Here is a 15,016-nt window from a genome sequence, read left to right as displayed (position 1 = left end):
CTCAGCCACCAGCCGTGCGGGCCGCGGGCCAAGCTTACCTGACTGCCTTCCGTGTCCCAGACGTACGAACAGAGGAAAATCGTGGAGTTCACTTGCCACACGGCCTTCTTCGTCAGCATCGTGGTGGTGCAGTGGGCTGACCTGGTCATCTGTAAGACCCGGAGGAACTCCGTCTTCCAGCAGGGGATGAAGTGAGTAGGGAACGCTCGGGGCCCTCACCCAAGGGGTCTGGGGATTTCTCAACTCTGTGCAAAACCCCGGCACCTGACACATGGCAGTTTCTGGAATCTCGCTTTTGGAGATTTAGGAAGCAAATTGTGATTTTCTTTTTTTTTTTTTCATCTGCCCTCACATTCCTGAGTATAGCTCCTGCACAGAGACCTCGATCTGCCCTTTGACGCATGGATGGCTTTGGAAGATAAACTTCTGTTTGTGTCCTTAAGCTTTCTCTCCCCTTGATTCTTTAGGAACAAGATCTTAATATTCGGCCTCTTTGAAGAGACGGCCCTTGCTGCCTTCCTTTCCTACTGCCCTGGAATGGGCGTGGCCCTGAGGATGTACCCCCTCAAGTAAGTCGCTCCTCTTCCAGCTCACAAAGTGCGAGATAGACGTGGAGCGTTTCCTCTCGTGACGTGTGCCAGTAGCTACTATTGTTAGGAATTGGTCCAGTATTCCTCTGGACTGGAAATTAGGAAGGACTGGCCAGTGCTCAGGCTTTGGCTAAACGGGCTCTGGTACCACGGTACCGGATCGCTCACCGGCCAACCGCGTGAGTGCTTGTGTGCCCCATGGCGCCAGTCCAGTTGTCATTAGAGGCGGACCAGATGTGCCCTGGGGTTTGGGGATCAGGTTCAGATCTTGATTTGCTTTCCCTAGCCCCTGTGTATTCCCACCACAGGCCCCAGCCGTTGTGGGCCTCTGAATCCTCTGCTTTCCCAGGAAGGAGGTGGGAGAAACGGGCTTGAGGTGGATCACGGGGGGAGGGGACCAAAGAAAGCTGACTGCTGGTCTTTGCTCAGAACCAAACTGGCCTCTTTAAAACACAGTGAAGGACTTTGTGGTAAACCCCTGTATGCGAAAAGGCCGGGTTTATCAGAAGTCCAAATTCTGGTACTTTTAGAAACAGAGGGTGTTGGGTGGGGTCTACTCAACTGGTTGAGGTTAAGCGACTGCATCTGATGAAAAGATGCTGATGCACAGAATGTGGCCCCTGTACAACACGAGCTTTTGATGTCGAAGTCTCCCCAGCCTCGCTCAGACCCATCCCACCTGGCTTGTAGCCAACACTTCTTCCATTGACCCCAGCCAAGCCCCATGGGCCTCACTGACATCTTGTCACTGCAGACATCCACGGTGCAAGGCTGGCCTGGCATCTAGGGTCTGTCTCACTAGCATCTAAGCGGTCTTTCTAGCCTTCTTTTGTAGCCATTCTTGTAGCCATGCAAGTTTCTGTAGGTGAATTCGATACTCTCTTCCCCTGCCCGTGTACTTGGTCAGGATGTTTCCCCACCCCCCACCCCATGGGTCTGGGTAATCCTTCAGGGCTGATTGCCCTGGAGCTCACCCCCCTCAGACATGTGCAGGTACACCCCTTCTTTGGTATTACTGGTCACGTCTACTCCTCCCTAGATTGTAATCTTTAAGGCATGGGCTATCTTGTTTGACTTCGCGTCCCCAGCACCCTGCACAGAGCTGGCGTACAACAGGGGCGGGCCTTGTCCGAGGGGAATTCTGTCTGCTTGAGCCCACTGTTTGTCCAGAGGAGGCCAGGAGAACCACCGAGCTCTCTCAAAGCCTGAAGTGGAGAGTCACACTGAAATAGAGTAGGGCCTCAGGACCTCCTTGCTGTGCCTAGAGAGTTTGTTCCCAACAGGTTCTACCCAATTAGGAAGGTGGTTCAGTTACTCTGGGCGACCGAGCCAAAGGAGATCATCTCTTAGCTGTGGAGGAAGACCTCTAGCGCCAGGAAGAAGAGATTGCCAGGCTTCTGCCCTGGGAACGCCTTCCTCTGTTGACTGCAGAAGTTGGTAGTCAGGAAAGCATGGCCCTTGACAGGGCTGTCCAGGGTGCCTGTCTCCAGGCTGGGGATGTGGCAGCAGCCGCTGGGCTCCCAAAGCTCTGTTCTCTATTAGGGCTCAGCTTTCTTCATTCCCTGGCGCTGGGATTCAGCACCCAGCTGACTGAATTCAAGGGATGGATACATGGTTCTGATCTACTCTGGCAGTGCTTTATCTTCAGATGCCAGGACGTTAGATATAATATATATATATCACACTCAAGTTCCTCAAACGCTTTAGAAAGGGGAAGAAAGTAAATGCCCATTTGCTGGGGGATGGTCAACAGAAAATCTCAACTTACCCTATAAACCAAACTTGTAAAAGGGGATTCCTTCATAAAGTCTGCAGTCTGGTTTCCTGAGCCTCTCCAGGCCCTGGGCACAGGGAGCAGCATTCTGTTAAGACCTTTCTGTGTGTTCTGTGCTAATGGCTCAATAGTTAACCATGATTGTACTTGGCTCCTCCTTCCAGGCTATTCCACTGTCCTGGGTGATAATGTGGTTTCTCTTTCCTTTGACTTGTGTTCATGTATAAATTAGTACCCGATTCTATTTCCAGACCTACCTGGTGGTTCTGTGCCTTCCCCTACTCTCTTCTCATCTTCGTGTACGACGAAGTCCGAAAACTCATCATCAGGCGACGCCCTGGCGGTAATTTCATCTTACCTTCAGCATGGTTGTGGGAGAGGCGGTATTTCTGTGTCTTTTATTTCCTCTGAAGTGTCTGGGCTCAGCCCAGGCCATTGGACCAGCCAACTGCAAACTGCCCATCGCTATAGTCCCATCCTCACGATCTCCATTGAGGTTTCAGAACCGATCGTATTTTAGACTACAAACCAAATACGATCCAGTGGAAAGTTGGGCAGAAACCTAAATTAACATGTTCTTTCTAAAAACAAAGAAAGAGAGTTGAGGTCTAATGCTGAATTTGAGTGACACCCCCCCCCTCCCCCACCCCCAGGTCACTCCTCAACACTCTTTCTCCCACTGTGCCCTAGAGCCAGGACTTACTGCAAGTGTCTTGTCTCTCTTTGCTGCCTATAGGCTGGGTAGAGAAGGAAACCTACTACTAGGCCCCCCGTGTCCTGCACGCCGTGGAGCATCCTACCACGCACCTGCACCCACCCCCCACGCCCTCTTTGTGTACTTCAGTCTTGGAATTCGGAACTCTACCCTGGTAGGAAAGCACCGAAGCATGTGGGGGAAGCGAGACGTCCCGGAATGAAGCATGTAGCTATACGGGGGGGGAGGGGGGAGGGCTGCCTGACAAACACCGTCTATGGGAATGACAGCGGGGAAGGTTTTTATGTGCCTTTTTGTTTTTGTAAAAAGGAAAACTTGGAAAGACTGAAAGAATACATTTTATATCTGGATTTTTACAAATAAAGATGGCTATTATAACGGAATCGATCTTGTGCCCTCATCACCTTCGTGGCCCTGATGTCAGAGTGTGGTTCTCTGCGCGCATCCCTGTACTGGCTGCTTCAATAGCCTGGAACTTGTTGGCACGGCAAACCCAGACCCCCCCCCCCCCCGAACCAAAGCTAACCAGTCCTCTGGTTGTATAAAAGCTCTCTAGGCGATTCTCAGTCCCATTCAAGTTTGAGAACTGCTGTTGAGGGGGAACTTTGTGCCCTGGCTCTTCTGTTCTGAGTAGATACATTTGTGGACCTACCTCAGGGTGAGTGGTGTGGCTGCAACTCCAGCTGTCTCACATCTGCTCCTTGACGGAGGCACATGTCCTGTGAAGGATTCAGTGCCTTAGTACCATACCCTCTTGTCAAGCTGGCACAGCCCCCGGGTCCCCACCACAGCAGCCTCAAGCGTCTCTAGACCAAGGTCTGAGAAGCAGGCCTACACGGTCTCGTGGCCCATGTATCACAAAGCGCTTCCCTATCACATAGCTCGTTCCTAATGTAGCATTAAACAGCTCCATTGCAGAAAGAGCTTAGGTGCCAGAAGGCACTTAAAGAAAAAGGTAAGAGAGATGTGTTTACATCAGGGTCAAGTCTGAGAACACCTGGTCTCAAAGCGTGAGTGTACCCCCCCTCCCTTCCCCCCAGCCCTCGGTCTCAGGGCTCAGCACTCCAGTGTGCCTGCTGTCACCTAGCCATGCTCCAAGGCTGTCCCTGCTTCAAGCAGACACAATAGAGTCCTTACTTCTGGCACCCGAGTACGTTGACAGGCAGGCAGAGAAGGAGTTAAAGTATTTTTTTTCTCTCTGAAAGCTTAATGCATTGCTCATGCCTCTTGACTGCAGCTCACTTCCAAGCTGTACTGATGGGAGAGGAAGGGAACCAGTGAATTCCCGCATACTGGCTGTCATCGGCTGTCCCCTCTCCAGCTGGAGGAACTGGGAGGGCTGACCTTAGTCTAACCAGTTCTAACCTCCTCTCTCGGGGACACTTTCCCCTGGGATGATCTCTGCACTTGTAAGCAAGTCAGTTTTTAATTTTTTGCTTTTAGAGAGGGGGGTGGGGAGGGAGAGAGAGAGAAGCTCCAAGTTGAGCGCGGAGCCCGATGCAGACCTCAATCCCGCCACCCCGGAATCGTGACCTGAGCCGAAATCAAGTCGATACTCCACTGAGCCTATCAGATGCCCCAGCAAATCATCTTTCAAAATAGCCATCTGCTCGCCCAACATGGAAACTAGGATGAAGCTAACATAGAAAGTCCTCAGGATTATGAGTCCAGGAGACGGGTGGTAACTGGCCACTCGAGGACACCTTGCCCTTCACTGCTACGATGGCCCTCATGAGCACCCAACCCCCTCCCCATGCTTCAACCAGCACAGCCCTGTCAGATTTGCTGTCCCCACCCCTACTGCCCCTGTATGTGCTCTCTGGCACCCCTGGAGGGTTGACCAGTGAGCCCAACACCACTACAACGAAGGTCATGGGTATTCCCAAAGAGCTCAAAGCAGCCTGACACTGTAGAGTCAGGGTCAGGGGGTGACCCCAGGTAGATTCCAGGCCAGGCTTCTCACCGCTCTAAGCGCCCCTTGACTTCAAAGCACCTGGAGGAAGGGTGGGGCAGGACAAGGGGAGTCTCCGAACCTCCCACCCCCTTCCCACCAGAACATTTCTACCTTCTGACAATCACTGAATAACCAGTTTTACAGCCAGAAGTTTGCTCCAGAGGAAGCAGCTAAGTGACGGGTAAAACTGGTACCAGAACCAGGCTTCCTGATGGGTCAGATGTTTCCAAGCTTTCTAAAAGACTCAACGCCTGAGCTCATTTCTGCTTTGCACTCCAATTCTCACTTTAGCCCTCTCGGTAGTGGCTAAGTATGGCTCCAGAACAAGGACAGAAACAGCTGAGGGATGCTGACCCCAGAGACGGTGCACCCCCACAAATCTGCAACACAGCCATCCTGACCAGCCTCCTCCCTCTACTCACCTAATCATCCCTCCGCCGCCTCCCGGCTCCTGTTAATAACACCGGTCCACTGATAACTGTCGTCTCTGACCTGATTCCCGGTCCTTGGCTTCTACAGCACCTGTGTCTCCATCACCCCCTTGCCCAAACCGGACCCATCATCTCTACCATCATCATGGCTGCCCACTCCTTAGCCTTCTGCCTCCTCCTCACCTGCTCCTTGGCTGTTCGTTTCCTCAGGGGGGTCCCCATGCCTTTCCCTCTGCCCGCTTCCTATTCTTGTGCGTTTCACAACACAACACCCACAATGCTTTCCTCTCTTCTGAGCCCCCAGACCCGTGAATCCAGTTGTCTACTGGACATCTGTATTTGCCCACAAAGCACAACACGCTAGTCTCAAAATGAACATAGTCTAGGCAATGACATCTATCGCCCCGTTGCCCAAATCAGAAAGCCGGAAGTCACGTGAGGTTTCTGTCTCCCTTACCTTGCTGCGGCCCCTGCCACCATGCAATCGCCACTCAGTTCCAGTGTGGCTGACAACAGGCTTTGGGTCTTAGCCTAGGCACAGTCACTTACTGACCATGGGTACAGAATTTTGCCTCTCGGCGCTTCCTTTCGAATCCCAATGACATTTGAGAATTGTTGAAAGCACGGAGGTTATATGTAAAGAGATTGGCACGGTGGCTGGTCCTCGATGAAACCCTTTCTCTTCTGGCACTGCCCTTCACTTCTGGACACCCGCAAGAGCTCCTGGCCGGTCCCCTGACTCTCAGCCTTCAGTCCAGTGCTTCTCTAAATGTGGTCTCTGGACCAGTATCTCCCAGGGAACTTGATGGCAATGCACCTTCTGATGCGCACCGACTGAATCTGAAACTGGAGGCGGGACAGCAATCTGCTCCAAGGAGCCTTCCAGGTGATTCTGATGCATGTCAAAATCTGAGAAGCATTGCTCAATCCCACCTTCCAAGCTCTGCGTGGCTGCCTCTCTCACCATCCACGTCTTCACCCTTGACTCCAGCACAGAAACCTATCTCTGCTCAGCCGTTCAGGCTCCCAGGAAGTCCCTTCTGTGCTACATACTGCCTCCCCCCGCCGTCCTACAAGTCCCCCTGGCAAGCCACCCGCGTGGGCCCAACCTGCATTCCCCCGGCTGACTGACTCAACTCTCCGGCTACCATTCAGGCCTCTCCTCGTTGGGAAAGGCTCAGTGGGCCCTCGCGTTTTCACACCTTCTAGCACCTACGCCTATTTATTAGTGTGTTCCCTGATAAACTACGAGTTCCTGAGCACGCAGCCCAGGCCATACCCACCCCAACATCTGGCACATTGAGTACTCGTTGAATGAATGAATGCTCATTACCAGACTTTTTCCATATTTTTTTTAACACTTCACCCTCACCCGGCATTTCAGTTTCTTGAATCAGGGCTGACGCTTCACCCAAGGAAAATGTATGCCCAGGTCTGCAGGAGCCTATGAATTTGCCTGTCTCCTAAAACTTTGAGGCTGAAATTCAGAGAGTATTCAGGAACCATTCATGGAATCAGGATGTGAAGAAGTTTGGTGGGAGACCATGGCAAGTGAGGATAGAAGGCAAAGAGATGTACAAACAGAGGCACCAAGGTGGACACAGGTCCTTGGACGTGCCTGGGTCCCAGAGCTTTTGAATCCCTGTCTTGGGCCTCAAACGAGCTCATTAAAACCCCCCCACCCCACTGCAACCCCCTACTAGGTTGTCACCTCCTATTAGATAGCTGGTTACTTAGTACCCCTTCACAGAAGTCACAATTCTGTCATTCAATTATGCAATCATTAATATCCATTTTCCCCTGCTAACCTGTAAGTTCTGTGCGGTCCAGGAGCCTGTCTTTTCTGTTTTCCCCGTCATGTTCAGCCCAGCGCCTTCAGAAGAGAAGTTGGCACTTTAGCACAGTGGCCAATACTCCCTAAGGAGAAAGGCGGGCTCCACTTCAAGATGGCATCATAGGAAGATCCTGAACTCACCTCCTTCCATGGACACACCAAATCTACCGCTGCATATGGAACAGCTTCCTCTGGGAAAAAAACCTACAAAGAAGCAGAGTGATGCCTACGCATCAGGCAAACAAGAAAAACCCAACACTGAAGCACGTAGGAGAGGTGGAAACACAACACTTCCAGAAACCCCAACCCTGGCATGACTGCCACAACTGGACGGAACTCAAAACTTGGAGCTTTTTACTACCCCTGGGGAGCAAAGGTTTCGTCCTCCACAGTGGGCACTCCACCTTCACCTGAGAGACAAGCCCCTAAAACATTTAGCTTTGGAAACCAATGGGGTTTACGTCCGTCATGCCCATAATGGTACAGCAAACTGAAAACAGCTGTAAAAAAAAAACATTTATGAGAGCAGAGAGAGAGAATCCTAAGCAGGTTCCACGCTGTCGGTGCAAGAGCCAGATGTGGGGCTCGAACCCACAAACCGTGAGATCATGACCCGAGCCAGAATCAAGAGTCAGACGCTCAACCGACTGAGCCACCCAGGCGCCCCTGAACAAGCGCATTTACAAAGCTTGGCCCGGGGAGCAGCACAGAAGCAGCCAGTTGAGAGGAACCCAGACTTTATGTGAAAGAGGTTTGTTTGCTGATCTTAAGGCATCAACTGAGGGGCAAGCTTCTAATGAAGCACACAGTCAAGACCCCACGGCCCTCCTTTCCGGAGCCCACAGAAGGTGGGCGCTATCTTCTCGCTTTCTCTCTGCCACACTCCACGGTGCCAGTATCTCCTGGAGAGGAGCTTGTACATGCGTCTGGTGCCCCAGCTTCCATGGCTTCCCCCCACAGGAGATGCTCCTGGATTGCCTAGTCCTAGGTAAGCAGCAGGGCTTGCATTCCGGGATCCTAGGGGACTAGAACAATTCAGGGGCTTGTTCTTGGCTGTTTATCACCTCCAGGGCACTGCACAGACAGCAGACTGAGAGACGCACCAAATCTCTTTGTGAGAGACCTATCTGCTTGTCCAAGAGCCTCAGCCCCAAGAGGAGGCTTCTGGTTTGGTACACAGCCGAGATGCACTCTGGGGATGGAGGCCACTGGACGCCATCTTTGCACTGTCCTTCTGCCTGGCTCCAGATCGCCAGCATCTCCCAGAAAGGAACTCGGACTCTCGTCTGACACCCTAATTTCTGCGACTACTACCCAGAGGGCACCTCCAGATTGCCTGGGTTTGGCGTCTGGTGGGACTTGAGCTGGCAGCCCCACAGAACTATATATAGAGAGAGAACTATATATATAACTATAACTATATATAACTATATATAACTATATATATATATAACTATATATATAACTATATATATAACTATATATATAACTATATATATAACTATATATATATATATATATATATATATATATATATATAATAGTCATGGTCATAATGGTCATGACTATATAGTCATTCTCTAAAAGGTACTGCCTAAGGGTCTGGTTTCCAATCAGCCTGAGTTTAGGTGCTGATTGAACTCCTCCCCTTTGGGACACTGACAGATGTTGGTACACCCTCAACTACTGAGGGCCACTGAAAACAATGCTTGGACAATCACAAAGGTTTGCGACAACCAAAAAGCTAAGGCAGGGTTGAACTATAAGGTTCATTTCCTACATGAGGCTGCTCCTTAAAGATGGGGAGAGGGAGTTGTTTTATCTAATGCATAGAAACCAACACAGGGAGTCAAGGAAAATGAAGAAAATGGAATATGTTCCAAATGAAAGAACAAGATAAAACCTTGAAGAAGTGCTTAACTGATGAAGTTTTGGGGTGATGGGGGGTTCATGGGGTCCAGAGCCAACGGCCAAGAAAGAATTCTTGAAGACCTCTTTGGTGCAAGGAGGTGATTTTATTAAACATGGGGACAGGACCCATCGGCAGGAAGAGCTGCACTAGGGTCGTGACAGGTAACTCATTATATACCCTCAGGTTGGGAGGGGATCAGGGTGTCTATGTAAGTAAGTCTCTATGGAATTTTGGAGGCAAGGTTTCCAGGATCTTGAGGGGCTAGCTGTTGCTAGGGAAATGCCGTTTATTACCGCTTAATAAAACCTCAGTCATGAGACCCTTTAGATGTATATCAGGGGGCCATAAGCTTGGAGTATGATTGACAGCCTAGATCTTAGGGCAGTTGAGATAAAGGAAGTAGACTTACAAGATCCTTGAGGTTGGGACAATGTTAAGCTAAGATTCTCTTCTGTCCCTAGCAAAGTGTCATCTTGAGGTAGCTGAGCTCCTAGAGGAAAGGTCACTCTGCAGGTCTCAAGGACTTGTCAATGGGCTGTAGGCAGGAAGGGAATTTAATTTTTCCTTTTTGCCTTAGTTTCCCACATGGCAGGCACTTAAACCCCTTCCCTTTGTTCTTAGGTAGCCAGGAATGTCCGAGGATATCACACATATCCCACCTGGAGTTGGGGGTGGGAGTGGGTACCAGCCTGTATTTCGCCCTCAGCTTGCCGCATGCTCCCTCACCATTAATGAACCAGAGATATGTGATTTATTTGATAGAGTTCAAAAAAATCGTCATAAAGATGCTCACCAAACTCAGGAAAAGCATGGATGAACACAGTGAGAACTTCAAAAAAGAGACAGAAAATATAAGAAAGTAGCAAATATAAAAATATAAATCTCGGGGCGCCTGGGTGGCTCAGTCGGTTAGGCGGCCGACTTCGGCTCAGGTCATGATCTCGCGGTCCGTGAGTTCGAGCCCCGCGTCGGGCTCTGTGCTGACAGCTCAGAGCCTGGAGCCTGTTTCAGATTCTGTGTCTCCCTCTCTCTGACCCTCCCCTGTTCATGCTTTGTCTCTCTCTGTCTCAAAAATAAATAAACGTTAAAAAAAATTTTTTTAAAAAAATATAAATCTCACTTGTAAAAGGTAAATACATCATACAATTTCGAGGAAATTTGTAAAGATGGTGGATCACTCACTAAAGCTAGCGTGAAGGTTAACTGTTGACTACAACAGTTAACAGATGCACAAGATAAACAGATGTAGAATATGACATTAAAAACCTAAAACGTGGTGGTGAGGAGCAGAGTAAAAATGTAGAGCCTTAGAATGCATTCAAACTTAAGTTATAAATTTATACTGTTATAAATATCAGTTGTTATGTGTCAGCCTCATGATAACCATAAGGCAAAACCTTATAGTAGATACACCAAAGATAAAGAAATCTAAGCATACCACTGAAGAAAGTCATCCAATCACAAAAGAAAACAGTGAAAACGAAACCTGCCAGAAAACAAATAACAAAACAAAATGGCAGTAACTATATACCTATCAATCATTACTTTAAATGTAAATGGATTAGCTTCTCCAACTGAAAGACAGTGGCTGAAACAATTAAAAAAAAAAAAAAGACCCATCTATTGCTTCCTACAATAGACTCTCTTCAAATATAAGGATGCACACAGGCTGAAAATGAAAGGATGGGGAGAGATATTCGATACTCCATACAAATGGAAACCAAAAGAAAGCTGGTGTGGCTACACTCATACCAGACAAATAGACTTTAAAACAAATGCTGTAGGAAGAGACAAAGAAAGGCAGTATATAATGATAAGGGGTCAATCCGACAAGATGATAGAAGAGTTGTAGGTATTTATGCACTCAATGTAGAAGCACCTAAATATATAAAGCCAACAGTAACAGACCTAAAGGGAGACACAGACAGCAATATAAAAATAGTAGGGGAATTCAATACTGCACTTTCGTCAACGGATAGATCGTCCAGATAGAATATCAATAAGGAAACATCAGCCTTATATGATACATTAGATGCCTATTAAATTCATCTGGTCTAGAGAATATCCCATCCAAAAGCAGCAGAACTAATATTCTTCAAGTACACATGAAACCTTCTCCAGGACAGATCATATGTGAGGCCCCAAAACAAGTCCTAATAAAGACTGAAATATAATCAAGCATCTTTTCTGACCAAAATGGTACAAAACTAGAAATCAACTATAAGAAGAAAGCTGGAAAATTCACAAATATGTGGAGATAAAACAGCATGCTACTTAAAACCACCAAACAGTCAAAAAAAAAAAAAAAAAAGAAAAGAAAAAAGAAATCAGAAGAAATCAAAATGTACCTTGCATTTATCATGATGAGCACTGAGTAATGTATAGAATTGTTGAATCACTAGGGGTGCCTGGGTGGCTCAGTCTGTTAAGCCACTGAGACTTCGGCTCAGGCATTGATCTCAAGATTCATGAGTTCAAGCCCCATATTGGGCTCTGTGCTGACAGCTCAGAGCCTGGAGCCTGCTTCGGATTCTGTGTCTCCCTCTCTCTCTGCTCGTCCCCCGCTTACACTCTGTCTCTCAGAAATAAACATTAAAAACATTTTTTTTTCAAATAATTGTTCCATCACTATATTGTATATCTGAAACTAATATAACACTGTGTGTCAACTATATTGGAATTAAAATTACAAACTTAATACAAATGAAAAAAAGTACCTCGAGACAAATGAAAATGGAAATACAACGTACCAAAACTTATGGGATGCGGCATAGCAGTAAATGCCTTCCTCAAGAAACAAAACATCTCCAACAGCCTAACTTTATACCTCAAGGGACAAAATGCAAAGATAGTAGAAGGAAGGAAATGACAAAGATCAGACCAGAAATAAATGCAATAGAGACCAAAAAGATAATAGAAAAGATCAACGAAACCAAGGGCTGGTTCCTTGAAAAGATGAACAAAATTGACAAAACTTTACCTATCCTCACCAAGAAGAGAGAGAGAAAGGGAGGTCTCAAAATCAGAAACGAAAGAAGGGATATTACAACTGATGCCACAGAAATAGATGAGATCGTAAGAGAGTACCAGGAACAATTATATGCCAATAAATGTGACAATGTAGAAGAAATGGATAAATTCCTAGAAACATACAAACTGTTAAGATTGAATCATGAAAAAATAGAAAAAGCGCACAGACCAATTACTAGTAAGGAGATTGAATCAGTAATAAAAAATCTCTCAAAAAACAGAGTCCAGGACCAGATGGTTTCACTGTGAACTCTACCAAACATTTAAAGAAGAATTAATGCTAATCCTTCTCAAAAGTTTCCAAAAAAATAGAAAAGGAGGGAATACTTCCAAATGTATCTATGAGGCCAGCAATATCCTGATACCTAACCTAGACAGGGAGTCCACAAAAAAGGAAGTTTACAGGTCAATATTCCTGATAAACATAGATGCAAAAATCCTCAACAAAATACTAGCAAACAATAAATTAAAATACATTACATACATTAAATACAATACATTACATTAAATCCATTAAAGGATCATACATCATGATCAAAGAGGATTTAGATGCAGAAAAGCATTTGACAAAATTCAAATAAATGGATAAAACCATTTTTTATGGTTTTACCCCTTTATGATTAAAAAAAAAAATAACTCTCAACAAAGTGGGTACAGAGAGAAGATACCTCAGCATAATAAAGGCCATATATGACAAACCCAAACATCACACTCAGTGGTGAAAAGCTGGAAGTTTTTCCTCTCGGGTCAGGAGCAAAACAAGGATCCCCACTCTCACCGATTTTTTTTAAGTTTGTTTATTTATTTTGAGAGTGAGAAAGAGTGTGCGAGTGGGGCGGGGCAGAGAGAGGGAGAGGGAGAATCCCGAGAGCGGGCCCCACGCCCAGCATGGAACCTGATGCAGAGCTAGATCCCACAACTCTGGGATCATGCCTTGAGCTGAAATTAAGAGTTGGATGCTCGACCGACTGAGCCACCCAGGCGCCCCTCACCACTTTTATTCAACGTAGTATTGGAAGTCCTGGACACAGCAATTAAGTAAGAAAAAGAAATAAGATTCGTTCCAGTCCAAGATGGTGACCCAGAGGACCCAGAAGTCATCTCCTCCACAGACACACCAAATCTATACATACTTCTAGAGCAATTAATTCTTCCTGAAAAAGAACTGAGGGCTGTCTGAACAGCGTCTGCACAACAGAGAGACCACATAGAGAAAGGCAAGAGAGATGGAGACATGGTAACAAAAGCCACCTACCCACCACCCCCACACACACCCCAGCGCTGCAGTTTGGCAGTAGGGAGGGATAACACTGAGGGACCATGAGCAGATCCATCTACTGTGGGGCACGGGAAAAAGCCATGGTTTAAACATGCAACTAGAATATAAAGAAACCAGAAAAATGGCAGGAGAGCTGCTGGAACTCTGGGCCAGAGGGACTGGCAACCACCACAGAATATGTTCCCTCTCCACCTTGATGACATGGACAGGGGGAGGGTCCAGGTGCCTTAGCTGGCCTGCCATCTCAGTGAGACCCAGTCCCTCGCCCACACAAGCCCCAGATGTCCCACAAGGCGGTCCAGTGCAACACACACTAGGACACCCCTGGTCAGTGCTCACAGCTCCATCTGACTCACCGAGGTGACACAGACACAAAGCACCGTGGAACACTCAGCCTGCGCCACTTTGGCTTTAGAGGATTTGCCAGAGCACCCCCCAACACAGAGGGCTTCAGGAAATGCTGGCTCACACCTGCCTCAGATCCAATTGCCCCATCGGGGCAGTCCTGTGTGGAGCATACCAGGACCCCCTGTCTTGCACTCACTGAAGCTTCAGCTATCCTGCCAGGGTGCCCTGGAACTGCCGTGGCCCGTGTCCACTTCAGCTCCAGCCATCCCACCGGGGCAACTCCAGCATGGAGTGCCCCAGGACCCTTGGCCCATGCCAGCCACAGCTCCAACCGGCCAGCCAGCAAAGTCATCAGGCACACACAGTCCATACAGGGGATGGCCACACACGGGCGCGTTCCCTCAGACTTAGAAGAAGCAGTCGTTCCACCCAATTCATAGAAACAAACACAGCAAGTCAAGCAAAACGAGGAGACAGAGGAATATGCTCCACAAATGAAAGAACAAGACAAAACCTCAGAAAAAGAACTAATGAAATGTAGATAACCAATCTAATAGAGTTCAAATAGTCATAAAGATGCTCATCAGACTGGAGAGAAGAGTAGATGAACTCAGTGAGAACTTTAAGAAAGAGATTTTTAAAAAATACATAAAAAAAGAACCAGAGCTGAAGAGTACAATAACTGAAATGAAAAATAAACTAGAAGGAATCAACAGTAGATTATAGGATGCAAAGGACAGACCAGCAATTTGGAAAAGAGAACGGAAAGCACCTAAGTTGAACAGCAAAAAGGAAAAAGATTTTTTTTTTTTTAATGAGGATAGGTTAAGGGATCCCTTGGATAACATCAAGCAAGCAAACATTCACATTATAGTGGTCCTGGAAGGAGAAGAGAGAAAGAATGGGACAGAAGACTTATTTGGAGAAATAAACAGCTGAAAACTTCCCTAACCTGGAGAAGGAAACAGACATCCCAGTTCAGCAAGTATAGAGAGTTCCAAACAAGACGAACTCAAGGAGGTCCACACCTTCGCACATAATAATTAAAATGCCAAAAAATGAAGAGAGAATTTTAAAAGCAGCGAGACAAAGGCAAGGGGTTACGTACAAGGGAAATGCCATAAGTCTATCAGCTGATTTTTCATCAGA

The 15,016-nt window shown here is 47.3% G+C and overlaps 1 protein-coding gene across 6 annotated transcripts in view; it reads left to right on the top strand.

The window, feature by feature from the left end:
* Positions 1-3,462, top strand: part of ATP1A1 (ATPase Na+/K+ transporting subunit alpha 1) — a 33,134-nt gene extending 29,672 nt beyond the window's left edge. For all 6 annotated transcript variants that reach the window (XM_047870229.1, XM_047870227.1, XM_047870228.1 and 3 more), the window contains 4 exons: positions 61-191; positions 468-569; positions 2,616-2,707; positions 3,101-3,462. In XM_047870229.1, the coding sequence (XP_047726185.1) occupies positions 61-191; positions 468-569; positions 2,616-2,707; positions 3,101-3,129 (354 nt within the window). In that variant the 3' untranslated portion in view covers positions 3,130-3,462. The remainder of the gene's footprint in view (positions 1-60; positions 192-467; positions 570-2,615; positions 2,708-3,100) is intronic.
* Positions 3,463-15,016: the final 11,554 nt, after the last annotated feature.

Source organism: Prionailurus viverrinus, chromosome C1 (assembly GCF_022837055.1).
Source record: "Prionailurus viverrinus isolate Anna chromosome C1, UM_Priviv_1.0, whole genome shotgun sequence".
Classification (NCBI taxonomy): Eukaryota; Metazoa; Chordata; class Mammalia; order Carnivora; family Felidae; genus Prionailurus; species Prionailurus viverrinus.
Note: the sequence above shows the minus strand (reverse complement) of the source record. Positions and strands in the feature narration are given on the sequence as shown.